This window comes from Salvelinus namaycush, chromosome 24 (genome assembly GCF_016432855.1).
Source record: "Salvelinus namaycush isolate Seneca chromosome 24, SaNama_1.0, whole genome shotgun sequence".
NCBI classification, from domain to species: domain Eukaryota; kingdom Metazoa; phylum Chordata; class Actinopteri; order Salmoniformes; family Salmonidae; genus Salvelinus; species Salvelinus namaycush.
The window spans coordinates 22,766,801-22,793,789 of NC_052330.1; the positions used below are offsets into that span (position 1 = coordinate 22,766,801).

General features: G+C 49.3%; 1 protein-coding gene across 1 annotated transcript in view; it reads left to right on the forward strand.

The window, feature by feature from the left end:
- The first annotated feature begins 8,269 nt into the window (after positions 1–8,269).
- LOC120019355 (ena/VASP-like protein) overlaps positions 8,270–26,989 on the forward strand; it is a 37,480-nt gene continuing 18,760 nt past the window's right edge. Inside the window, exons 1-4 of the mRNA XM_038962647.1 lie at positions 8,270–8,336; positions 8,498–8,564; positions 22,227–22,291; positions 22,583–22,872. Coding sequence (XP_038818575.1) covers positions 8,270–8,336; positions 8,498–8,564; positions 22,227–22,291; positions 22,583–22,872 — 489 coding nt within the window. The remainder of the gene's footprint in view (positions 8,337–8,497; positions 8,565–22,226; positions 22,292–22,582; positions 22,873–26,989) is intronic.

Here is a 26,989-nt window from a genome sequence, read left to right on the forward strand (position 1 = left end):
GGAGGGTATAGGTGATATAGTAAGGGGGGGTGAATGTAAAATGGAAGTAGGGGCTGGGATGGGGGGGGGGGCAGGATGGGAAAGGGATGGAGAATGATGAGCGAGAGAGGGAGGAGGATGATGAAGGGAGGGAATCGGGGGGGGGTGCGGTGGAGGATGTGGGATTTGGGATAGGGGGATAGGGGGGAGGGGAATGGAGGGAGGGAGGGGCGAGATGGGGAGAGAGATGAGAACGGAGGATATGGGATAAGGTGGGGAAGGGATGATGGCGTGGAATATTAAGAGAGAGGCGGGAGAATATTAACCTCTGAATCATTAATCCTGGACTATTAACCCTCAGTAGCAGTATGTAGCAGTATGGAGACTGTGTCTGGTCAGTAGCAGTATGGAGACTGTGTCTGGTCAGTAGCAGTATGGAGACTGTGGCTGGTCAGTAGCAGTATGGAGACTATGTCTGGTCAGTAGCAGTATGGAGCACTGTGTCTGGTCAGTAGCAGTATGGAGACTCTGTCTGGTCAGTAGCAGTATGTAGCAGTATGGAGACTCTGTCTGGTCAGTAGCAGTTTGTAGCAGTATGGATACTGTGTCTGGTCAGTAGCAGTATGGAGACTCTGTCTGGTCCGTAGCAGTATGTAGCAGTATGGAGACTCTGTCTGGCCAGTAGCAGTATGGAGACTCTGTCTGGTCAGTAGCAGTAGTGCAGTATGGAGACTGGTCTGGTCAGTAGCAGTATGGAGACTGTGTCTGGTCAGTAGCAGTATGTAGCATGGACGACTCTGTCTGGTCAGTAGCAGTATGAAGACTCTGTCTGGTCAGTAGCAGTATGGAGACTGTGTCTGGTCAGTAGCAGTATGGAGACTGTGTCTGGTCAGTAGCAGTATGTAGCAGTATGGAGACTCTGTCTGGTCAGTAGCAGTATGGAGACTCTGTCTGGCCAGTAGCAGTATGTAGCAGTATGGAGACTCTGTCTGGTCAGTAGCAGTATGTAGCAGTATGGAGACTCTGTCTGGTCAGTAGCAGTATGTAGCAGTATGGAGACTCTGTCTGGCCAGTAGCAGTATGGAGACTGTGTCTGGCCAGTAGCAGTATGGAGACTCTGTCTGGTCAGTAGCAGTATGGAGACTCTGTCTGGTCAGTAGCAGTATGTAGCAGTATGGAGACTCTGTCTGGCCAGTAGCAGTATGTAGCAGTATGGAGACTCTGTCTGGTCAGTAGCAGTATGGAGACTGTGTCTGGCCAGTAGCAGTATGTAGCAGTATGGAGACTGTGTCTGGTCAGTAGCAGTATGTAGCAGTATGGAGACTCTGTCTGGCCAGTAGCAGTATGGAGACTCTGTCTGGTCAGTAGCAGTATGTAGCAGTATGGAGACTGTCTGGCCAGTAGCAGTATGGAGACTCTGTCTGGTCAGTAGCAGTATGTAGCAGTATGGAGACTCTGTCTGGTCAGTAGCAGTATGGAGACTCTGTCTGGTCAGTAGCAGTATGTAGCAGTATGGAGACTGTGTCTGGTCAGTAGCAGTATGTAGCAGTATGGAGACTCTGTCTGGCCAGTAGCAGTATGTAGCAGTATGGAGACTCTGTCTGGCCAGTAGCAGTATGTAGCAGTATGGAGACTGTGTCTGGTCAGTAGCAGTATGGAGACTCTGTCTGGTCAGTAGCAGTATGTAGCAGTATGGAGACTCTGTCTGGCCAGTAGCAGTATGTAGCAGTATGGAGACTGTCTGGTCAGTAGCAGTATGGAGACTGTGTCTGGTCAGTAGCAGTATGGAGACTGTGCCTGGTCAGTAGCTGTATGTAGCAGTATGGAGACTCTGTCTGGTCAGTAGCAGTATGTAGCAGGATGGAGACTCTGTCTGGTCAGTAGCAGTATGGAGACTGTGTCTGGCCAGTAGCAGTATGTAGCAGTATGGAGACTTTGTCTGGTCAGTAGCAGTGTGGAGACTGTGTCTGGTCAGTAGCAGTATGGAGACTGTGTCTGGTCAGTAGCAGTATGGAGACTCTGTCTGGTCAGTAGCAGTATGTAGCAGTATGGAGACTCTGTCTGGTCAGTAGCAGTATGGAGACTGTGTCTGGTCAGTAGCAGTATCGAGACTGTCTGGTCAGTAGCAGTATGTAGCAGTATGGAAACTCTGTCTGGCCAGTAGCAGTATCGAGACTGTCTGGTCAGTAGCAGTATGTAGCAGTATGGAGACTCTGTCTGGTCAGTAGCAGTATGGAGACTGTGTCTGGTCAGTAGCAGTATGGAGACTCTGTCTGGTCAGTAGCAGTATGGAGACTCTGTCTGGCCAGTAGCAGTATGTAGCAGTATGGAGACTCTGTCTGGTCAGTAGCAGTATGTAGCAGTATGGAGACTCTGTCTGGTCAGTAGCAGTATGTAGCAGTATGGAGACTCTGTCTGGTCAGTAGCAGTATGGAGACTCTGTCTGGCCAGTAGCAGTATGTAGCAGTATGGAGACTCTGTCTGGTCAGTAGCAGTATGTAGCAGTATGGAGACTCTGTCTGGTCAGTAGCAGTATGTAGCAGTATGAAGACTCTGTCTGGTCAGTAGCAGTATGGAGACTCTGTCTGGTCAGTAGCAGTATGGAGACTCTGTCTGGTCAGTAGCAGTATGTAGCAGTATGGAGACTCTGTCTGGTCAGTAGCAGTATGTAGCAGTATGGAGACTCTGTCTGGTCAGTAGCAGTATGGAGACTCTGTCTGGTCAGTAGCAGTATGTAGCAGTATGGAGACTGTGTCTGGTCAGTAGCAGTATGGAGACTCTGTCTGGTCAGTAGCAGTATGTAGCAGTATGGAGACTCTGTCTGGCCAGTAGCAGTATGGAGACTCTGTCTGGTCAGTAGCAGTATGTAGCAGTATGGAGACTGTGTCTGGTCAGTAGCAGTATGGAGACTGTGTCTGGTCAGTAGCAGTATGGAGACTGTGTCTGGTCAGTAGCAGTATGGAGACTATGTCTGGTCAGTAGCAGTATGGAGACTGTGTCTGGTCAGTAGCAGTATGGAGACTCTGTCTGGTCAGTAGCAGTATGTAGCAGTATGGAGACTCTGTCTGGTCAGTAGCAGTTTGTAGCAGTATGGATACTGTGTCTGGTCAGTAGCAGTATGGAGACTCTGTCTGGTCAGTAGCAGTATGTAGCAGTATGGAGACTCTGTCTGGCCAGTAGCAGTATGGAGACTCTGTCTGGTCAGTAGCAGTATGTAGCAGTATGGAGACTGTGTCTGGTCAGTAGCAGTATGGAGACTGTGTCTGGTCAGTAGCAGTATGTAGCAGTATGGAGACTCTGTCTGGTCAGTAGCAGTATGAAGACTCTGTCTGGTCAGTAGCAGTATGGAGACTGTGTCTGGTCAGTAGCAGTATGGAGACTGTGTCTGGTCAGTAGCAGTATGTAGCAGTATGGAGACTCTGTCTGGTCAGTAGCAGTATGGAGACTCTGTCTGGCCAGTAGCAGTATGTAGCAGTATGGAGACTCTGTCTGGTCAGTAGCAGTATGTAGCAGTATGGAGACTCTGTCTGGTCAGTAGCAGTATGTAGCAGTATGGAGACTCTGTCTGGCCAGTAGCAGTATGGAGACTGTGTCTGGCCAGTAGCAGTATGGAGACTCTGTCTGGTCAGTAGCAGTATGGAGACTCTGTCTGGTCAGTAGCAGTATGTAGCAGTATGGAGACTCTGTCTGGCCAGTAGCAGTATGTAGCAGTATGGAGACTCTGTCTGGTCAGTAGCAGTATGGAGACTGTGTCTGGCCAGTAGCAGTATGTAGCAGTATGGAGACTGTGTCTGGTCAGTAGCAGTATGTAGCAGTATGGAGACTCTGTCTGGCCAGTAGCAGTATGGAGACTCTGTCTGGTCAGTAGCAGTATGTAGCAGTATGGAGACTGTCTGGCCAGTAGCAGTATGGAGACTCTGTCTGGTCAGTAGCAGTATGTAGCAGTATGGAGACTCTGTCTGGTCAGTAGCAGTATGGAGACTCTGTCTGGTCAGTAGCAGTATGTAGCAGTATGGAGACTGTGTCTGGTCAGTAGCAGTATGTAGCAGTATGGAGACTCTGTCTGGCCAGTAGCAGTATGTAGCAGTATGGAGACTCTGTCTGGCCAGTAGCAGTATGTAGCAATATGGAGACTGTGTCTGGTCAGTAGCAGTATGGAGACTCTGTCTGGTCAGTAGCAGTATGTAGCAGTATGGAGACTCTGTCTGGCCAGTAGCAGTATGTAGCAGTATGGAGACTGTCTGGTCAGTAGCAGTATGGAGACTGTGTCTGGTCAGTAGCAGTATGGAGACTGTTCCTGGTCAGTAGCTGTATGTAGCAGTATGGAGACTCTGTCTGGTCAGTAGCAGTATGTAGCAGGATGGAGACTCTGTCTGGTCAGTAGCAGTATGGAGACTGTGTCTGGCCAGTAGCAGTATGTAGCAGTATGGAGACTCTGTCTGGTCAGTAGCAGTATGGAGACTGTGTCTGGTCAGTAGCAGTATGGAGACTGTGTCTGGTCAGTAGCAGTATGGAGACTCTGTCTGGTCAGTAGCAGTATGTAGCAGTATGGAGACTCTGTCTGGTCAGTAGCAGTATGGAGACTGTGTCTGGTCAGTAGCAGTATCGAGACTGTCTGGTCAGTAGCAGTATGTAGCAGTATGGAAACTCTGTCTGGCCAGTAGCAGTATCGAGACTGTCTGGTCAGTAGCAGTATGTAGCAGTATGGAGACTCTGTCTGGTCAGTAGCAGTATGGAGACTGTGTCTGGTCAGTAGCAGTATGTAGCAGTATGGAGACTCTGTCTGGTCAGTAGCAGTATGGAGACTCTGTCTGGCCAGTAGCAGTATGTAGCAGTATGGAGACTCTGTCTGGTCAGTAGCAGTATGTAGCAGTATGGAGACTCTGTCTGGTCAGTAGCAGTATGTAGCAGTATGGAGACTCTGTCTGGTCAGTAGCAGTATGGAGACTCTGTCTGGCCAGTAGCAGTATGTAGCAGTATGGAGACTCTGTCTGGTCAGTAGCAGTATGTAGCAGTATGGAGACTCTGTCTGGTCAGTAGCAGTATGTAGCAGTATGGAGACTCTGTCTGGTCAGTAGCAGTATGTAGCAGTATGAAGACTCTGTCTGGTCAGTAGCAGTATGGAGACTCTGTCTGGTCAGTAGCAGTATGGAGACTCTGTCTGGTCAGTAGCAGTATGTAGCAGTATGGAGACTCTGTCTGGTCAGTAGCAGTATGTAGCAGTATGGAGACTCTGTCTGGTCAGTAGCAGTATGGAGACTCTGTCTGGTCAGTAGCAGTATGGAGACTCTGTCTGGTCAGTAGCAGTATGTAGCAGTATGAAGACTCTGTCTGGTCAGTAGCAGTATGGAGACTCTGTCTGGTCAGTAGCAGTATGGAGACTGTGTCTGGTCAGTAGCAGTATGGAGACTCTGTCTGGTCAGTAGCAGTATGTAGCAGTATGAAGACTCTGTCTGGTCAGTAGCAGTATGTAGCAGTATGGAGACTCTGTCTGGTCAGTAGCAGTTTGTAGCAGTATGGAGACTGTGTCTGGTCAGTAGCAGTATGGAGACTCTGTCTGGTCAGTAGCAGTATGTAGCAGTATGGAGACTCTGTCTGGCCAGTAGCAGTATGGAGACTCTGTCTGGTCAGTAGCAGTATGTAGCAGTATGGAGACTGTGTCTGGTCAGTAGCAGTATGGAGACTGTGTCTGGTCAGTAGCAGTATGGAGACTGTGTCTGGTCAGTAGCAGTATGGAGACTATGTCTGGTCAGTAGCAGTATGGAGACTGTGTCTGGTCAGTAGCAGTATGGAGACTCTGTCTGGTCAGTAGCAGTATGTAGCAGTATGGAGACTATGTCTGGTCAGTAGCAGTATGGAGACTCTGTCTGGTCAGTAGCAGTATGGAGACTGTGTCTGGTCAGTAGCAGTATGTAGCAGTATGGAGACTCTGTCTGGTCAGTAGCAGTATGGAGACTCTGTCTGGTCAGTAGCAGTATGTAGCAGTATGGAGACTATGTCTGGTCAGTAGCAGTATGGAGACTCTGTCTGGTCAGTAGCAGTATGTAGCAGTATGGAGGCTATGTCTGGTCAGTAGCAGTATGGAGACTGTGTCTGGTCAGTAGCAGTATGGAGACTGTGTCTGGTCAGTAGCAGTATGGAGACTCTGTCTGGTCAGTAGCAGTATGGAGGCTTTGTCTGGTCAGTAGCAGTATGGAGACTATGTCTGGTCAGTAGCAGTATGGAGACTGTGTCTGGTCAGTAGCAGTATGGAGACTCTGTCTGGTCAGTAGCAGTATGGAGACTGTGTCTGGTCAGTAGCAGTATGGAGACTCTGTCTGGTCAGTAGCAGTATGGAGACTGTGCCTGGTCAGTAGCAGTATGTAGCAGTATGGAGACTCTGTCTGGTCAGTAGCAGTATGGAGACTGTGCCTGGTCAGTAGCAGTATGTAGCAGTATGGAGACTCTGTCTGGTCAGTAGCAGTATGGAGACTCTGTCTGGTCAGTAGCAGTATGGAGACTCTGTCTGGTCAGTAGCAGTATGTAGCAGTATGGAGACTCTGTCTGGTCAGTAGCAGTATGGAGACTCTGTCTGGTCAGTAGCAGTATGGAGACTCTGTCTGGTCAGTAGCAGTATGGAGACTCTGTCTGGTCAGTAGCAGTATGTAGCAGTATGAAGACTCTGTCTGGTCAGTAGCAGTATGGAGACTCTGTCTGGTCAGTAGCAGTATGTAGCAGTATGGAGACTCTGTCTGGTCAGTAGCAGTTTGTAGCAGTATGGAGACTGTGTCTGGTCAGTAGCAGTATGGAGACTCTGTCTGGCCAGTAGCAGTATGTAGCAGTATGGAGACTCTGTCTGGCCAGTAGCAGTATGGAGACTCTGTCTGGTCAGTAGCAGTATGTAGCAGTATGGAGACTGTGTCTGGTCAGTAGCAGTATGGAGACTGTGTCTGGTCAGTAGCAGTATGGAGACTATGTCTGGTCAGTAGCAGTATGGAGACTGTGTCTGGTCAGTAGCAGTATGGAGACTCTGTCTGGTCAGTAGCAGTATGTAGCAGTATGGAGACTATGTCTGGTCAGTAGCAGTATGGAGACTCTGTCTGGTCAGTAGCAGTATGGAGACTGTGTCTGGTCAGTAGCAGTATGTAGCAGTATGGAGACTGTGTCTGGTCAGTAGCAGTATGGAGACTCTGTCTGGTCAGTAGCAGTATGTAGCAGTATGGAGACTATGTCTGGTCAGTAGCAGTATGGAGACTGTGTCTGGTCAGTAGCAGTATGGAGACTATGTCTGGTCAGTAGCAGTATGGAGACTCTGTCTGGTCAGTAGCAGTATGTAGCAGTATGGAGACTCTGTCTGGCCAGTAGCAGTATGGAGACTCTGTCTGGTCAGTAGCAGTATGGAGACTGTGTCTGGTCAGTAGCAGTATGGAGACTCTGTCTGGTCAGTAGCAGTATGGAGACTGTGCCTGGTCAGTAGCAGTATGTAGCAGTATGGAGACTCTGTCTGGTCAGTAGCAGTATGGAGTATAGCAGTATGGAGACTGTGTCTGGTCAGTAGCAGTATGGAGACTCTGTCTGGCCAGTAGCAGTATGTAGCAGTATGGAGACTGTGTCTGGTCAGTAGCAGTATGTAGCAGTATGGAGACTCTGTCTGGTCAGTAGCAGTATGGAGACTCTGTCTGGCCAGTAGCAGTATGGAGACTCTGTCTGGTCAGTAGCAGTATGGAGACTCTGTCTGGTCAGTAGCAGTATGTAGCAGTATGGAGACTCTGTCTGGTCAGTAGCAGTATGGAGACTGTGTCTGGTCAGTAGCAGTATGGAGACTCTGTCTGGCCAGTAGCAGTATGTAGCAGTATGGAGACTCTGTCTGGCCAGTAGCAGTATGTAGCAGTATGGAGACTCTTTCTGGCCAGTAGCAGTATGGAGACTGTCTGGTCAGTAGCAGTATGTAGCAGTATGGAGACTCTGTCTTTTTTGTGAGTCAGGTCCCTTTGTTGTTGTGTGTTATTTTTTAACACTGGCTGTAACTGGATAATCAAAGCCATCAACATCCTCTCTGACCTGTCCCTGATCTCTTTGGAGACACTTCTGACAGTAGTGAACAACAGAAGAGATTGTAGGGCACAACTCATGTGTCAAACACCAAGCCTCCAGGGCCACAATGTCTGTGTGATGATCCTGTCTGTAGCTTTGGTTCAGGCCCACAACATTCCCAGTCAAACTGGTACCACTCTCTCTTTTTGTAAAGTCCCACAGGCAATGCTTGGGCTATGTAACAGGAGTATGTCTGTGTGAGTGAGTGACAGCTGTGATGCAGGTTGGAGTGGTCTACCTGAGCCTCACCTGTCAGGTGGATAAGAGACACAAACTCGAGTCTGGTGACACTGAGAAGAGAGACCCTTACCCCTCCCTCTCTCTCTCTGTCTCTCTCTCTCTCTGTCTCTCTCTCTCTTGTACCAACATAAACAATCAAATCAACCATACAAATAATGGTAACCAATATCTCTGTGTTTTCACCCCTTCCCTCCTTCGCTTCCAGGCCCAGCAGTCCAGCGCCAAGTCCAGAATGGGCCCACTACAGATGAGATGGAGGTGCAGAGAGCAAGGTAAGGCATCAAGGTCATCACACAACATTCACACAACATTTTCCAGAGAGAGAATCACTGCGGATGTTAGCATGGCAAAGACAGGAAAGACATCAGACACAACATTCACTGAACATCCCTGAAATATTTCCCATCGAGAAAATTAGATCATTAATAACACTATGTTGTCTGTGTGAGTCTGTCATCATAGACTGTACAATATAGAGTGGTCTGTCTGTCACACAGGAGTCAGTTTGCTAGCAGGCAGCAGCGCCCCTGTCCACATGACACCCATCTGTCCTCATCAACCTTTTATTCCTCTCCTCCCTCTCCTCCCTCTGTTCTCTCTCTCTCTGTCTCCTTACAGGATTAACAGACAGGAGGACGAGAGAGAGGGAGAGAGTAGCAGAGAGAGAGGGAAAGAGAGAGCGTAGCAGAGAGAGAGAGAGTAGCAGAGAGAGAGAGTAGCAGAGAGAGAGAGTGAGAGAGTGTGAGTAGCAGAGAGCAAGAGGGAGAGAGAGAGAGAGAGTAGCAGAGAAAGAGAGGGAGAGAGAGAGAGTAGCAGAGAGGGAGAGAGAGAGAGAGACAGACAGAGAGAGAAGCAGAGAAAGAGAAGGAGCGATAGAGAGAGTAGCAGAGAGAAAGAGGGAGAGAGAGAGTAGCAGAGAGAGAGCAAGAGAGAGCAAGAGAGAGCAAGAGAGAGAGAGAGTAGCAGAGAGAGAGAGAGAGTGAGAGCGTGAGAGAGAGAGTATCAGAGAGAGAGTAGCAGAGAGAGAGGGAGTAGCAGAGAGAGAGAGAGAGTAGTAGAGAGCGAGAGAGTAGTAGAGAGCGAGAGAGAGAGAGAGTAGTAGAGAAAGAGAGGGAGAGAGAGTAAAAGAAGGACATGGAATGATAGAGGTATAATGACAGCTGAACATGTGAAGTACTAAACCATGGTGGGCAGATTGTGGAGAATAGATGTTAATATCAGATTTGTGCTTGAGATTATGCTCCGGGACTTTTAGACTCTTCAGAGAGGTACAGTAACTCAAGCTGTTTCTGCAATCTATTGCTATCTCTAGGCCCTCAGGGAAATACATGACCAGCCAGCCTTTGTAACCTGAGCTATTTCTGCTCCGTTTATCGTTTCATCTCAACTCCAAATGCCAAAGCAGAACAGAATAAATATGATTGTGTGTGTGTGTGTGTGTGTGTGTGTGTGTGTGTGTGTGTGTGTGTGTGTGTGTGTGTGTGTGTGTGTGTGTGTGTGTGTGTGTGTGTGTGTGTGTGTGTGTGTGTGTGTGTGTGTGTGTGTGTGTGTGTGTGTGAGCGTGTGTGTGTGTGTGTGTGTGAGCGTGTGTGAGCGTGTGTGTGTGTGTGCGTGGAGCCCCCTCCAGTGGTAACAGTCAGTATAACAGTGTGTATCTCCCAGGCCTGTGGCTGCTGGGTCAGCACATCTTCTCTCCAACAAGACACACAGCTGGAAAATTCCACATCCTCATTGAGCAACAGCTAAATGTGCATTTTAAAGTGAGGTAAGGGGAGGGGCTCTACGCAGGGTTTGCCAGCACAGATATTCTACGGTGTTTGAGTGTGGGGATTTAGGACATAAGAATTTTGCTTGCACACATTAAGGCCATAGACAAGATGAGGGCACAAGCGCCAGTGGGGGAAATCGAGGTCAACGTGCTGGGCCTAGTCATGCTACAGATGGTGGTGTAGGTGATGCTGGGCCTAGTCAGGCTAGAGATGGTGGGGTAGCTGAGGCTGGGTCTAGTCATGCTATGGATGGTGGTGTAGATGAGGCTGGGTCTAGTCAGACTAGAGATGGTGGTGTAGATGAGGCTGGGTCTAGTCAGACTAGAGATGGTGGTGTAGATGAGGCTGGGTCTAGTCAGACTAGAGATGGTGGTGTAGATGAGGCTGGGTCTAGTCAGACTAGAGATGGTGGTGTAGATGAGGCTGGGTCTAGTCAGACTTTAGATGGTGGTGTAGATGAGGCTGGGTCTAGTCAGGCTATGGATGGTGGTGTAGATGAGGCTGGGTCTAGTCATGCTATAGATGGTGGGGTAGCTGAGGCTGGGTCTAGTCAGACTTTAGATGGTGGGGTAGCTGAGGCTGGGTCTAGTCATGCTATAGATGGTGGTGTAGATGAGGCTGGGTCTAGTCATGCTATAGATGGTGGGGTAGCTGAGGCTGGGTCTAGTCAGACTTTAGATGGTGGGGTAGCTGAGGCTGGGTCTAGTCATGCTATAGATGGTGGTGTAGATGAGGCTGGGTCTAGTCATGCTATAGATGGTGGTGTAGATGAGGCTGGGTCTAGTCAGGCTATGGATGGTGGTGTAGATGAGGCTGGGTCTAGTCATGCTATAGATGGTGGGGTAGCTGAGGCTGGGTCTAGTCAGACTTTAGATGGTGGGGTAGCTGAGGCTGGGTCTAGTCATGCTATAGATGGTGGTGTAGATGAGGCTGGGTCTAGTCATGCTATAGATGGTGGTGTAGATGAGGCTGGGTCTAGTCAGGCTATGGATGGTGGTGTAGATGAGGCTGGGTCTAGTCATGCTATAGATGGTGGTGTAGATGAGGCTGGGTCTAGTCAGGCTATAGATGGTGGTGTAGATGAGGCTGGATCTAGTCATGCTATAGATGGTGGTGTAGATGAGGCTGGGGCTAGTCATGTTATGGATGGTGGTGTAGATGAGGCTTGGTCTAGTCATGCTATAGATGGTGGTGTAGATGAGGCTGGATCTAGTCATGCTATGGATGGTGGGGTAACTTAGGCTGGGTCTAGTCAGACTTTAGATGGTGGTGTAGATGAGGCTGGGTCTAGTCATGCTATAGATGGTGGTGTAGATGAGGCTGGGTCTAGTCATGCTATAGATGGTGGTGTAGATGAGGCTGGGTCTGGTCATGCTATAGATGGTGGTGTAGATGAGGCTGGGTCTAGTCATGTTATGGATGGTGGTGTAGATGAGGCTGGGTCTAGTCACGTTATGGATGGTGGTATAGATGAGGCTGGGGCTAGTCATGTTATGGATGGTGGTGTAGATGAGGCTGGGTCTAGTCATGCTATAGATGGTGGTATAGATGAGGTTGGGCCTAGTCATGCTACAGATGGTGGTGTAGGTGATGCTGGGCCTAGTCAGGCTAGAGATGGTGGGGTAGCTGAGGCTGGGTCTAGTCATGCTATGGATGGTGGTGTAGATGAGGCTGGGTCTAGTCAGACTTTAGATGGTGGGGTAGCTGAGGCTGGGTCTAGTCATGCTATAGATGGTGGTGTAGACGATGCTGGGTCTTGTCATGTTATAGATGGTGGTGTAGATGAGGCTGGGTCTAGTCATGCTACAGATGGTGGTGTAGATGAGGCTGGGTCTAGTCATGTTATAGATGGTGGTGTAGATGAGGCTGGGTCTAGTCAGGCTATGGATGGTGGTGTAGATGAGGCTGGGTCTAGTCAGACTTTAGATGGTGGTGTAGATGAGGCTGGGTCTAGTCATGCTATACAGTAGATGGTGGTGTAGATGAGACTGGGTCTAGTCATGTTATAGATGGGGGTGTAGATGAGGCTGGGCCTAGTCATGTTATGGATGGTGGTGTAGATGAGGCTGAGTCTAGTCATGTTATAGATGGGGGTGTAGATGAGGCTGGGCCTAGTCATGTTATGGATGGTGGTATAGATGAGGCTGGGGCTAGTCATGTTATGGATGGTGGTGTAGATGAGGCTGGGTCTAGTCATGTTATAGATGGTGGTGTAGATGAGGCTGGGTTTAGTCATGCTATAGATGGTGGTATAGATGAGGCTGAGTCTAGTCATGCTATAGATGGTGGTATAGATGAGGCTGGGTCTAGTCATGCTATAGATGGTGGTATAGATGAGGCTGAGTCTAGTCATGTTATAGATGGTGGTATAGATGAGGCTGGGTCTAGTCATGCTATGGATGGTGGTGTAGATGAGGCTGGGTCTAGTCATGCTATGGATGGTGGGGTAGCTTAGGCTGGGTCTAGTCATGCTATATAGATGGTGGTATAGATGAGGCTGAGTCTAGTCATGCTATGGATGGTGAGGTAGCTGAGGCTGGGTCTAGTCATGCTATGGATGGTGGTGTAGATGAGGCTGGGTCTAGTCAGGCTAGAGATGGTGGTGTAGATGAGGCTGGGTCTAGTCAGGCTATGGATGGTGGTATAGATGAGGCTGGGTCTAGTCAGGCTAGAGATGGTGGTGTAGATGAGGCTGGGTCTAGTCAGGCTATGGATGGTGGTGTAGATGAGGCTGGGTCTAGTCATGCTAGAGATGGTGGTGTAGATGAGGCTGGGTCTAGTCATGTTATGGATGGTGGTATAGATGAGGCTGGGGCTAGTCATGTTATGGATGGTGGTGTAGATGAGGCTGAGTCTAGTCATGTTATAGATGGTGGTGTAGATGAGGCTGGGTCTAGTCATGTTATAGATGGTGGTGTAGATGAGGCTGGGTCTAGTCATGTTATAGATGGTGGTGTAGATGAGGCTGGGTCTAGTCATGCTATAGATGGTGGTATAGATTAGGCTGGGTCTAGTCATGCTATAGATGGTGGTATAGATGAGGCTGAGTCTAGTCATGCTATAGATGGTGGTATAGATGAGCCTGGGTCTAGTCATGCTATGGATGGTGGGGTAGATGAGGCTGGGTCTAGTCATGCTATGGATGGTGGGGTAGCTTAGGCTGGGTCTAGTCATGCTATAGATGGTGGTGTAGATGAGGATGGGTCTAGTCATGCTATAGATGGTGGTGTAGATGAGGCTGAGTCTAGTCATGCTATGGATGGTGGGGTAGATGAGGCTGGGGCTAGTCATGTTATAGATGGTGGTGTAGATGAGGCTGAGTCTAGTCATGCTATGGATGGTGGGGTAGATGAGGCTGGGGCTAGTCATGCTATGGATGGTGGTGTAGATGAGGCTGGGCCTAGTCATGTTATGGATGGTGGTGTAGATGAGGCTGAGTCTAGTCATGTTATAGATGGGGGTGTAGATGAGGCTGAGTCTAGTCATGTTATAGATTGGGGTGTAGATGAGGCTGGGCCTAGTCATGTTATGGATGGTGGTATAGATGAGGCTGGGGCTAGTCATGTTATAGATGGGGGTGTAGATGAGACTGGGCCTAGTCATGTTATGGATGGTGGTATAGATGAGGCTGGGGCTAGTCATGTTATGGATGGGGGTGTAGATGAGGCTGGGCCTAGTCATGTTATGGATGGTGGTGTAGATGAGGCTGAGTCTAGTCATGTTATAGATGGGGGTATAGATGAGGCTGTGCCTAGTCATGTTATGGATGGTGGTGTAGATGAGGCTGGGTCTAGTCATGTTATAGATGGTGGTGTAGATGAGGCTGGGTTTAGTCATGCTATAGATGGTGGTATAGATGAGGCTGAGTCTAGTCATGCTATAGATGGTGGTATAGATGAGGCTGGGTCTAGTCATGCTATAGATGGTGGTATAGATGAGGCTGAGTCTAGTCATGTTATAGATGGTGGTATAGATGAGGCTGGGTCTAGTCATGCTATGGATGGTGGTGTAGATGAGGCTGGGTCTAGTCATGCTATGGATGGTGGGGTAGCTTAGGCTGGGTCTAGTCATGCTATATAGATGGTGGTATAGATGAGGCTGAGTCTAGTCATGCTATGGATGGTGGGGTAGATGAGGCTGAGTCTAGTCATGTTATAGATGGTGAGGTAGCTGAGGCTGGGTCTAGTCATGCTATGGATGGTGGTGTAGATGAGGCTGGGTCTAGTCAGGCTAGAGATGGTGGTGTAGATGAGGCTGGGTCTAGTCAGGCTATGGATGGTGGTATAGATGAGGCTGAGTCTAGTCATGCTATAGATGGTGGTATAGATGAGCCTGGGTCTAGTCATGCTATGGATGGTGGGGTAGATGAGGCTGGGTCTAGTCATGCTATAGATGGTGGTGTAGATGAGGCTGGGTCTAGTCATGCTATGGATGGTGGGGTAGCTTAGGCTGGGTCTAGTCATGCTATAGATGGTGGTGTAGATGAGGCTGGGTCTAGTCAGGCTATGGATGGTGGTATAGATGAGGCTGGGTCTAGTCAGGCTAGAGATGGTGGTGTAGATGAGGCTGGGTCTAGTCAGGCTAGAGATGGTGGTGTCGATGAGGCTGGGCCTTGTCATGCTATGGAGGGTCGTGGAGCTGAGGCTGGGTCTAGTCAGGTTATGCTAGTGGATGAGGAGAGTATAGTGGGGAAGTGTAAGAGACTAGGGGGGAGGAGGAGGGTGTCAAGCAGAAAAGGAAAAAGTGGGAGAAGAAAGGAGGTGTGGTTAGTGTGGTCAAAGGCAGCATGGAACCTTTGCCTCGTGCTGGGGGGGAGGCCCTGACCAGAGAGGAAGGGCAGGTGGTCAGGATGGGAGATGGAGATGAGGAGGAAAGTGAGTCTGAGGAAGAGGAGGAGCAGAAGGGTCAAAGTACATGTTGAGGGAACTGACAAGGCTCCTGAATGAGACCAAGGGGAAAAAAGTTCATCTTGAGGCTTTTTTTTCTGATTCGAGAAAGTTTGTAAGATTAGTACAACATGCTATGAAAAATGAGGGACATGGTGTCCTCTCACCAAGGAAACGGTTTAGGTTGAGGAAGTGGGTCACAACAGTGTGTAAGGGTCCACCTTCAGACGTTGTTTATATGAATAGTTTCTTTCCGGCACTGGGGCTTTTTGAGCTTTGCTATTGGTCTCTTTCCTTGCTGGCTTTTCTCCCACTTCTTATGGAGACTCTTCGGGTAGGATCGCTCAATATAAATGGCGCCAGAGATGCGGGAAAGAGGAGTGTGTTGGGTGAATATGTAAAACAAAAAAAAGTACAGGTGTTGTTTCTGCAGGAGACTCATAGTGATGTGGTGAATGAAGTCGATTGGGGGCTCTGGTGGAAAGGGGCAAGTGTGTTGAGCCATGGGACAAATCTTAGTGCAGGGGTGGCAGTCCTTTTTGTACCGGGTCTGTCTGTAAAAATTTGCTCCTCATAGGTGTGTAGGGGTAGGCTGCTTGTTGTAAAAGCAGAAATGAACAACATGGGTTTTGTCTTTATAAATGTGTATGCGCCTAACACAGGGAGAGAAAGAGGGGTTCTATTTGGGTGTCTTAGACAGGAACTCTCACAGGTAGCACCTGAGGAGACGCTGGTGGTCGGAGGGGACTGGAACTGTACAATGGATTTTACCAAAGACAGAAATGGGGAAGAGCCTCATTCAGTGTCAGTGGGAGTGTTAAGGGACATCATTAATCAGTTTGACCTAGTGGATGTTAGGAGAACTAAACAGCCCAACACAAGACAGTATACATGGGTGAAGGTTTTTGGGGCTAGGGTGAGTGCAGCCCGACTTGATCGTTTTTACATGTCCAGGAATCGGAGCAATAGGCTGTTGGGTGCTACCATTCTCCCCGTGGGGTTTTCAGATCACCACATAACCATGGCTCAGCTGTCTATTTCACCAGGGCCGGCAGGCATCCTATTGGAAGTTTAATGTAAAGCTCTTACAAGATGGCACTTTTTGCTCAGGTTTCTAGACCTTTTGGGAAAGGTGGGGGCAGCGAAGAGAGGAGTATGAGTCTCTGTGTCAATGGTGGGATGTGGGAAAAGTCCAAATTCGGCTTTTCTGTCAACAGTATACAGCTCTTTCATCCTCAGAGGCTAGGAGAGTATTGGGGGAACTAGAGCGTAGTATTAGTGAGATGGAGGTAGAGATGGTGGGGCAAGGCAATGTAGGCCTCCAGGCTAATTTAGCTGAATTACGTAGGGATCTGGGCAGTTTTTTTCCATGTTAAAGCAAAGGGAGCACTTGTAAGAGCTAGGTTCTCCATGCTCAAGGAGATGGATGCTCCCAGCTCCTTCTTCTTTGGTTTGGAAAGACAGAGCGGTGAAGCCAAGGGTATGTATTGTCTACGGCTGTCTGATGAGTGGGTGACCTCTGTGGTGGGAGAGATGCGGGAGCGAACTGTAGAGTTTTATACTGAGTTGTAAAGGGCAGAAATGTGTGATCCTATGTGTGCTCAGGTTTTGTTCGCAGGACTCCCTAAACTCTCTCTGGCACAGAGGGATGAAATGGACATTCCTCTGTTGTCCCATGAACTGGCAGAGGCCGTAACCCAGATGTCCCCCGGTCGTGCACCGGGGGTCGATGGACTCCCGGTGGAGTTTTATAAATAATTCTGGGGAATAATTGGACTGGACTTCTTTTGCGTGTTGCGTGAATGCGTCCGGGTAGGAGAGTTGCCGATGAGCTGCCGTCAGGTTAGGTTGGTGTTAGGTTGGTCAGGGCGTGAGTTGGGGTGGGTAGTCTATGTTCTTTTTTCTATGTTATTGTGTTTCTGTGTTTGGCCTGGTATGGTTCTCAATCAGAGGCAGCTGTTGTTCATTGTCTCTGATTGAGAATCATACTTAGGTAGCCTGTTTTCCCCATTTTGGTTATGGGTGTTTATTTTCTGTTTTAGTGTCTGTTCACCTTGCAGAACTGTTTCGTTTTCTTCTCGTTGTTATTTTTGTGTAGTGTTTAGTTTCAATTAAATTATGACGAACACTTACCACGCTGCATTTTGGTCCTCTTCTCCTTCACCAGACGAGAATCGTTACAGAGGGGCATGGGAGGATAGGGCCCCTCCTCTGCTTTCAGGGGGTTTGCAGTGGGGTTGTGAAGGGCTTAAAGTGTTGGGGGTGTACCTGAGCTCGGAGAGGTGGGTCAGGAAGAACTGGGAGGGGCTGTCACAGGCAGTGGTGTCAAGACTGGCCAGGTGGAGGTGGCTCCTGTCCCAAGTATCATATAGAGGGAGGGTGCTGATAATCAACAACCTGGTGGCATCTTCCCTGTGGCATAAACTGGCTGTCCTCAACCCCCCCCCCCCCCGCCAGTCTGCTTGCAGACCTGCAATGCAAGCTGGTGGACTTTTTCTGGTCAGACCATCACTGCCTGAGGGAAGCAGTGTTGTACATGACCGTCCACGAAGGAGGACAGGGCCTGGTGGAACTGGAGAGCAGGATGGCTGCTTTCCGGCTTAAGGCGGTGCAGAGACTGCTGTACCATACTGATGTTGGCTTGAGGGAACCAGCATGCGCGCTGCAGAGGAGAGCTGGCGGATTAGGGTTGGAGCGGCAGCTGTTCCTCATGAAGCTGCAGAGCAGGCCTCTCAGATTTTTACTCTGCAGTGCTGAGGGCCTGGCAGCTGCTAAGGCCCACACGAGAAGGGGGTGTAGAGCCTGGGCTGTGGGTGTGGGAGGAGCCTATCTTCCACAACCCAGCCATCCCTTTGAGATCGGTTCAGTCGGCCACCCTGCAGAGGCGACTGATGGAAGCGGGTTTACAAAGGCTGGGTGACCTGCGACTGCTGGGAGAGGAGGGGTGGAATACCCCGGGAAGAATAACATCTCTAACACGGAACCCAAACCGGCTGCGCGCGTGCGCCATCGTGCGCTATCGTGCATACATTTATTTTGCCCCCCCACAGCAAACGCGATCACGACACGCAGGTTAAAATATCAAAACAAACACTGAACCAATTACAATAATTTGGGGACAGGTCGAAAAGTATTAAACATGTATGGCAATTTAGCTAGCTAGCTTGCACTTGCTAGCTAACGTTAATGTGTCCTATTTAGCTAGCTTGCTGTTGCTAGCTAATTTGTCCTGGGATATAAACATTGAGTTATTATTTTACCTGAAATGCACAAGGACCTCTACTCCGACAATTAATCCACACATAAAACGGCCAACCGAATCGTTTCTAGTCATCTCTCCTCCTTCCAGGCTTTTTCATCTTTGAACTTATATGGCGATCGCATCTAAACTTTCATTGTATTACCACGACAACTGGCAACAAAGTTCGTCTTTCAATCACCCACGTGGGTATAACCAATGAGGAAATGGCACGTGGCTACCTGCTTCTATAAACCAATGAGGAGATGGGAGAGGCAGGACTTGCAGCGCGATCTGAAATAGGAATGAGTTCTATTTTAGCCCTTGGCGTCGCAGACGCTCATTGGATCGCGCGAGCAGTGGGTGCAATAATTGAATAACATGGATTTCTACATTTATTTTGCGACGCTCGCGCATGTGAAGTGTCCGGTCTGGTCAGCATGTTAGGCTGCTGGAGAGATTCCTGGAGGAGGTCCAGGAGGCACTGTCTGAGCCGGTAAGGGGGGTGTTTGAGCGGCCAAAGGGGGATGGGCCACCAATGTTTCCGCCACTGCAGGTGACGGCAGAGACTGGAGACTGGCAAGGGAGCCTGGGGGCGTTTGAGGGTGTGGGAGGTAATGCCCTCTACAACCTCTGCATTAATGTTAGGAACATTAGGAACCCAACAGGAGTGAAGGCACATCAGTGGCAGGGGGTATGTGGTGAGGAGAGTATGGTGAGTTTTAGATGGAGGGGGCTCTACAAACCCCCAGTACCAAAGAGGTCAGGGGACCTCCAGTGGAGGGTTCTTCATGGAGCCCTGGCCACTAACAGCTGGTTGGCACGGGTTGAACCGGGAATCGGGTGTAACCGATGTGAAATGGCAAGCTAGTTAGCGGTGGTGCGCGCTAATAGTGTTTCAATCGGTGACGTCACTCGCTCTGAGACCTTGAAGTGGTGGTTCCCCTTGCTCTGCAAAGGCCATGGCTTTTGTGGAGCGATGGCTAACGATGCTTCGAGCGTGGCTGTTGTCAATGTGTGCAGAGGGTCCCTGGTTCGAGCCCAGGTAGGGGCGAGGAGAGGGACGGAAGCTATACTGTTACACGGGCAGGGGTGTCCTTTCTGTGTTATGAGAGAAACTGTGATTCATGTGTTTTCTGTGTACGCCAGATTAATGCCATTAATGTCTCTGTTGGAATGTCTGTGTGAGAGGTTGGGGGTGGTTTTTACTGTTGGGATGTTTATAATGGGATACAGGTATTCGATTAAGGAGAAGGCCAAATGTCTGTTGTTGAATTTTCTGTTTGCTCAGGCGAAGTTGGCTATTTGGCTAACAAGGAGGAACAGGGTGAAAGGTGGGGGGATAACAGATAACAGTCTCTGCGTGCCTTACTGGTTGAGTTTGAGTACTATAGAATGATAAAAAGTGTGGAGATGTTTCAGGAGATATGGTGTGTTGGGGGGGCTGTATGTATAGCTGGGGGAGATGTTTCAGGAGATATGGTGTGTTGGGGGGGCTGTATGAATAGCTGGGGAAGATGTTTCAGGAGATATGGTGTGTTGGGGGGGCTGTATGTATAGCTGGGGAAGATGTTTCAGGAGATATGGTGTGTTGGGGGGCTGTCTGTATAGCTGGGGAAGATGTTTTGTATATACGGTTGTAGAAGTGGTGAGGTTTTTTGGTTATTGTGATATTGTGTATGCAATACAGGATATATTTTGGTGTTTTATTTTTAAGGGGGGGTGGGGAGTTCTTAAATTAAATGAGAAAGTTTCATTAAAGAAAGACCAAAAGTCAAAAAAGTTCTCCCCTCCCAGAGCTCTGACGTATTCCTCTCACATCAGAGGGGAAGAGATAGAGAAAGAAGGAGAGAGTGTGGGGAGAGAAGCTCATAAAGCCTGCAGCATAGTGGATAGTAGGGAGAGTATCTCTCTCGTCGTGGAAATTAACATGAAGCACTACTTGTCCACGTATAAGCAGACATACATTCAGGCTACTTATACCACATGCCATCATTTTACCAGACTTTGGACAGCGGGAGAACTGGAGGTTTGTAGGGCTGGAGAGTTGTATGGCTGGAGAGTTGTATGGCTGGAGAGTTGTATGGCTGGAGAGTTGTATGGCTGGAGAGTTGTATGGCTGGAGGGCTGGAGAGTTGTAGGACTGGAGGGCTGGAGAGTTGTAGGGCTGGAGGGCTGGAGAACAGGAGGGCTGGAGAACAGGAGGGCTGGAGAGTTGTATGGCTGGAGAGTTGTATGGCTGGAGGGCTGGAGAACAGGAGGGCTGGAGAACAGGAGGGCTGGAGAACAGGAGGGCTGGAGAGTTGTAGGGCTGGAGGGCTGGAGAGTTGTAGGGCTGGAGGGCTGGAGAGTTGTAGGACTGGAGGGCTGGAGAGCTGTAGGGCTGGAGAGTTGTATGGCTGGAGAACAGGAGGACTGGAGGGCTGGAAAGTTGTATAGCTGGGGGGCTGGAGGACTGGAGGGCTGGAGAGTTGTATGGCTGGGGGGCTGGAGAGTTGTAGGGCTGGAGGACTGGAGGGCTGGAGGGCTGGAAAGTTGTATAGCTGGGGGGCTGGAGGACTGGAGGGCTGGAGAGTTGTAGGGCTGGGGGGCTGGAGAACTGGAGGGCTGGAGAGTTGTATGGCTGGGGGGCTGGAGAGTTGTAGGGCTGGGGGGCTGGAGGACTGGAGGGCTGGAGAGTTGTATGGCTGGAGAACAGGAGGACTGGAGGGCTGGAGATGTGTATGGCTGGAGAACAGGAGGACTGGAGGGCTGGAAAGTTGTATAGCTGGGGGGCTGGAGGACTGGAGGGCTGGAGAGTTGTAGGGCTGGGGGGCTGGAGAACTGGAGGGCTGGAGAGTTGTATGGCTGGGGGGCTGGAGAGTTGTAGGGCTGGGGGGCTGGAGGACTGGAGGGCTGGAGAGTTGTATGGCTGGAGAACAGGAGGACTGGAGGGCTGGAGAGTTGTAGGGCCGGAGAGTTGTAGGGCTGTAGAGCTGTAGTGCTGGAGGACTTGAGTGCTGGAGAGTTGTAGGGCTGTAGAGCTGGAAGGCTGGAGAGTTGTATGGCTGGGGGGCTGGAGGAGTGGAGGGCTGAAGAGTTGTAGGGCTGGAGGACTGGAGGGCTGGAGAGTTGTAGGGCTGGGGGGCTGGAGAGTTGTATGGCTGGGGGGCTGGAGGACTGGAGGGTTGGAGAGTTGTAGGGCTGGAGGGCTGGAGAGTTGTAGGGCTGGAGGACTGGAGGGCTGGATAGTTGTAGGGCTGGAGAGTTGTAGGGCTGGAGGACCGGAGAGTTGGGGGGCTGGAGAGTTGTATGGCTGGGGGGCTGGAGGACTGGAGGGCTGGAGAGTTGGAGGACTGGGGGGCTGGAGGACTGGAGGGCTGGAGAGTTGTAGGGCTGGAGGGCTGGAGAGTTGGGGGGCTGGAGGACTGGAGGACTGGAGGGCTGATGAGTTGGGGGGCTGGAGGACTGAAGGGCTGGAGAGCTGGGGGGCTGGAGAACAGGAGAACTGGAGGGCTGGAGAGTTGTAGGGCTGGAGGACTGGAGAGCTGGAGGGCTGGAGAGTTGGAGGGCTGAAGGACTGGAGGTTTGGAGGGCTGGAGGGTTGGAGGGTTTGAGAACTGGAGGGCTGGAGAGTTGGAGGGCTGGAGGGTTGGAGGGCTGGAGAGTTGGAGGGCTGAAGGACTGGAGGTTTGGAGGGCTGGAGGGTTGGAGGGCTGGAGAGTTGGAGGGCTGAAGGACTGGAGGTTTGGAGGGCTGGAGGGTTGGAGGGTTTGAGAACTGGAGGGTTGGAGGGCTGGATGGATGAAGGGTTGAATGGTTTGAAACTGGAGGGCTGGAGGGTTGGAGGGCTGGAAAACTGGAGGGTTGTAGGCTGGCTGACTGTGGTATATACTTATACAATTGAAATACTGTTATCTATGTGACTCACTGACTGTGTGTCATAATGTCCCTGCTTTATTTGGCAATAAGGCTCTAAGGTTTTCTGTGTGCCTGTCTGACTGTGCTATGACCGTCATATAATGGAGGTGGGCTGACTGACTGTGTGTCTTGTCTCTCTAGACAGGTTATGGAGCAGCAGCAGAAGCAGGCACACATGGAGAGGGAACGACGATCCTCGAACCCAGGTGAGAAAATGCTGAACTCAACCCACTGAACAATTACATACTTTTTTTGTAACCTTTACATTTTTTAAGTACATTTTGAAAAAATGTAAGGTCGTCTTTACATTTTGGCATTATCAAGTGTCTCTAGTGCCTGATTTAAACGCATATTCGCTTTCAAATCAGACACTGCTGCACTTCCACCTAAGACTTACCCCACATCAATGTGTTACCAGTGTTTTAAGTTAAATGTCATGTGACACTATAAAGAAAGTCTTCTGACCTCTTTAACTCTCCCTCTCTGATTTTCACCAGGTTCTCCTTTCCAAGGCCATCCTGGTGTGCTTTCTGTAGCCCCCCCAGCTCCCATGCCTCCCCCCATGTCCATGGGTTGTGGCCCTCCCTCTTTAGGTGGAGGCCCCCCCTCCCTGGGTGCCCCTATGCCTCCTCCCCCTCCTGGCCCACCTCCCCCCTCGGCAGGTGCTCCCCCGCTCCCCCTGCCTCCACCGCTGCCCATGGTTGGAGGCGGACAGGGTGAAGAGGCTCCCGCCCCGACGGGACTCGCCGCCATGATTGCTGGAGCCAAACTGCGCCGTGTCAATAGAGTAAGATGCCAATCAAACCTATCACAATTTAACATAACATATAACATAACTATACTGTGATCTACAGTATAGATACAGACAATCTATTGAGACCACCATAGACATTGGAATGTAAGAGCGTCCTATGTGGGTTTGTAAAGACGTAATGAGCTTTATAGTAGTGACGATATGGCAAAGGAAATAGAGGCGATAAAGGCTGCGATAAAGGCTGCGATAAAGCCTGCCATAAAGGCTGCGATAAAGACTGCCATAAAGCCTGCCATAAAGCCTGCCATAAAGCCTGCCATAAAGGCTGCGATAAAGGCTGCGATAAAGCCTGCCATAAAGGCTGCGATAAAGACTGCGATAAAGACTGCCATAAAGCCTGCCATAAAGCCTGCCATAAAGGCTGCGATAACGACTGCCATAAAGCCTGCCATAAAGCCTGCCATAAAGGCTGCAATAAAGCCTGCCATAAAGCCTGCCATAAAGGCTGCGATAAAGACTGCCATAAAGCCTGCGATAAAGGCTGCCATAAAGGCTGCCATAAAGACTGCCATAAAGCCTGCCATAAAGCCTGCCATAAAGGCTGCGATAAAGACTGCCATAAAGCCTGCCATAAAGCCTGCGATAAAGCCTGCGATAAAGGCTGCGATAAAGCCTGCGATAAAGCCTGCGATAAAGCCTGCCATAAAGCCTGCCATAAAGCCTGCGATAAAGACTGCCATAAAGGCTGCGATAAAGACTGCCATAAAGCCTGCGATAAAGCCTGTGATAAAGCCTGCGATAAAGCCTGCGATAAAGGCTGCGATAAAGCCTGCGATAAAGCCTGCCATAAAGCCTGCCATAAAGCCTGCGATAAAGCCTGTGATAAAGCCTGCGATAAAGGATGCGATAAAGGCTGTGATAAAGCCTGCGATAAAGCCTGCCATAAAGCCTGTGATAAAGCCTGCGATAAAGCCTGCGATAAAGCCTGCGATAAAGCCTGCGATAAAGACTGTGATAAAGCCTGCGATAAAGGCTGCGATAAAGACTGCGATAAAGCCTGCCATAAAGGATGCGATAAAGACTGCGATAAAGGCTGCGATAAAGACTGCGATAAAGACTGTGATAAAGCCTGCGATAAAGGCTGCGATAAAGACTGCGATAAAGCCTGCCATAAAGGATGCGATAAAGACTGCGATAAAGGCTGCGATAAAGACTGCGATAAAGGCTGCGATAAAGACTGCGATAAAGACTGTGATAAAGCCTGCGATAAAGGCTGCGATAAAGACTGCGATAAAGCCTGCCATAAAGGATGCGATAAAGACTGCGATAAAGGCTGCGATAAAGGCTGTGATAAAGCCTGCGATAAAGGCTGTGATAAAGCCTGCGATAAAGACTGCGATAAAGACTGCGATAAAGGCTGCGATAAAGACTGCGATAAAGACTGCGATAAAGGCTGCGATAAAGACTGCGATAAAGCCTGCGATAAAGGCTGCGATAAAGACTGCGATAAAGGCTGCGATAAAGACTGCGATAAAGACTGCGATAAAGACTGCGATAAAGACTGCGATAAAGGCTGCCATAAAGGATGCGATAAAGGCTGCGATAAAGGCTGCGATAAAGACTGCGATAAAGGCTGCGATAAAGACTGCGATAAAGACTGCGATAAAGACTGCGATAAAGACTGCGATAAAGACTGCCATAAAGGATGCGATAAAGGCTGCGATAAAGACTGCCATAAAGCCTGCCATAAAGCCTGCGATAAAGACTGCGATAAAGCCTGCCATAAAGGATGCGATAAAGACTGCGATAAAGCCTGCGATAAAGACTGCCATAAAGGATGCGATAAAGACTGCGATAAAGGCTGCGATAAAGGCTGCGATAAAGGATGCGATAAAGACTGCGATAAAGACTGCGATAAAGGCTGCGATAAAGACTGCCATAAAGGATGCGATAAAGACTGCGATAAAGGATGCGATAAAGACTGCGATAAAGGCTGCGATAAAGACTGCGATAAAGGCTGCGATAAAGGCTGTGATAAAGGATGCGATAAAGACTGCGATAAAGGCTGCAATAAAGACTGCGATAAAGCCTGCCATAAAGGCTGCGAAAAAGACTGCGATAAAGGCTGCGATAAAGGATGCGATAAAGACTGCGATAAAGACTGCGATAAAGACTGCCATAAAGCCTGCGATAAAGCCTGCGATAAAGGCTGCGATAAAGACTGCGATAAAGCCTGCCATAAAGGCTGCGATAAAGCCTGCCATAAAGGCTGCGAAAAAGACTGCGATAAAGGCTGCGATAAAGACTGCGATAAAGGCTGCGATAAAGGCTGCAATAAAGACTGCGATAAAGCCTGCCATAAAGGCTGCGAAAAAGACTGCGATAAAGGCTGCGATAAAGGATGCGATAAAGACTGCGATAAAGACTGCGATAAAGACTGCCATAAAGCCTGCGATAAAGCCTGCGATAAAGGCTGCGATAAAGACTGCGATAAAGCCTGCCATAAAGGCTGCGATAAAGCCTGCCATAAAGGCTGCGAAAAAGACTGCGATAAAGGCTGCGATAAAGACTGCGATAAAGGCTGCGATAAAGGCTGCAATAAAGACTGCGATAAAGGCTGCGATAAAGACTGCGATAAAGACTTGCACTCTTTTTTTTAATTCTGTTGCGCTGTAGGTGGTAGGTGGACTGCGCACAGGGTAACATTTTCATTTGTCTGGAAAGACAAACTCCGCCTGTCCGGCCGACCGGGAGATCTGTAGCTAAATTGAATGTGCCTACTGCGCTGGCCAATCAGATAGCTCAAATCACCCGCGCCTACAGCTTCCAGCAAAGTTTGATACTAGTTTACATGAGATTTCAGAACTTTTTAAAACCATGACCAGAGAGAGACTGTCAAAGAATACAGCAAACAGCCGCTGTTTTTATGAGTGACTTCATGATTTTATTCAGCACTGTCAACACTGTTTTGATTCAACACTTTTACAAAACATAAAACACGCTTCTCCATACTACCCAGGAGCGCAACTTTGGTTTTAGAATTTGGGGGGACATAACCTGGCAGGGGGTTATAGGGTCCACCCTCAGATTTCTTTGGGGCATTTCTACACAATCTAATATGACCCATTTGGTGTCATTTTGAGGTTACTTTTATTGTAAATAAAGAACAGAATACGTTTCTAAACACTTCTACATTAATGTGGATGCTACCATGATTATGGCTAATCCTGAATGAGAAAGGTATAGACGAACAAATTTCATACCCCCCCAAAAATGCTAACCTCCCCTGTTATTGTAATGTGTTGTGGGGGTATGATATTTCTGCATCAAACTCTCTCACTCATCATTATTCACGATTCATTCAGGATTATCCGAAATCATAATGTACACTACGTGGCCAAGTTAGTGTATTCGGCTATTTCAGCCACACCGTTGCAGACAGGTGTATAAAATCGAGCACAAAGCCATGCAATCTCCATAGACAAACATTGGCAGTAGAATGAAGAGCTCAGTGACTTTCAATGTTGCACCGTCATAGGATGTCACCTTTCCAACAAGTCAGTTCGTCAGATTTCTGTCCTGCTAGAGCTGCCCTTATCAACTGCAAGTGCTGTTATTGTGAAATGGAAACGTCTAGGAGCAACAACCTCACCCGCGAAGTGGTAGGCCACACAAGCTCACAGAATGGTACCGCTGAGTGCTGAAGCACGTTGCACATAAAAATAGTTTGTCCTCGGTTGCAACACTCACTACCGACTGAGTTCCAAACTGCCTCTGGAAGCAACGTCAGCACAAGAACGGTTTGTTGTGAGCTTCATGAATGGGTTTCCATGGCCGAGCAGCCGCACACAAGCCTAAGATCACCATGCGCATTGCCAAGCGTCTGCTGGAGTGGTGTAAAGCTTGCCGTCATTGGACTCTGGAGCAGTGGAAACGCATTGTCTGGAGTGATGAATCATGCTTCACCATCTGGCAGTCCGACGGACTAATCTGGGTTTGGCGGATGCCAGGAGAACGCTACCTGCCTGAATGCATAGTACCAACTCTAAAGTTTGGTAGAGGAGAAATACTGGTCTGGGGCTGTTTTTCATGTTTCGGGCTAGGCCCCTTAGTTCCAGTGAAGGGAAATCTTAACGCTACAGCATATAAT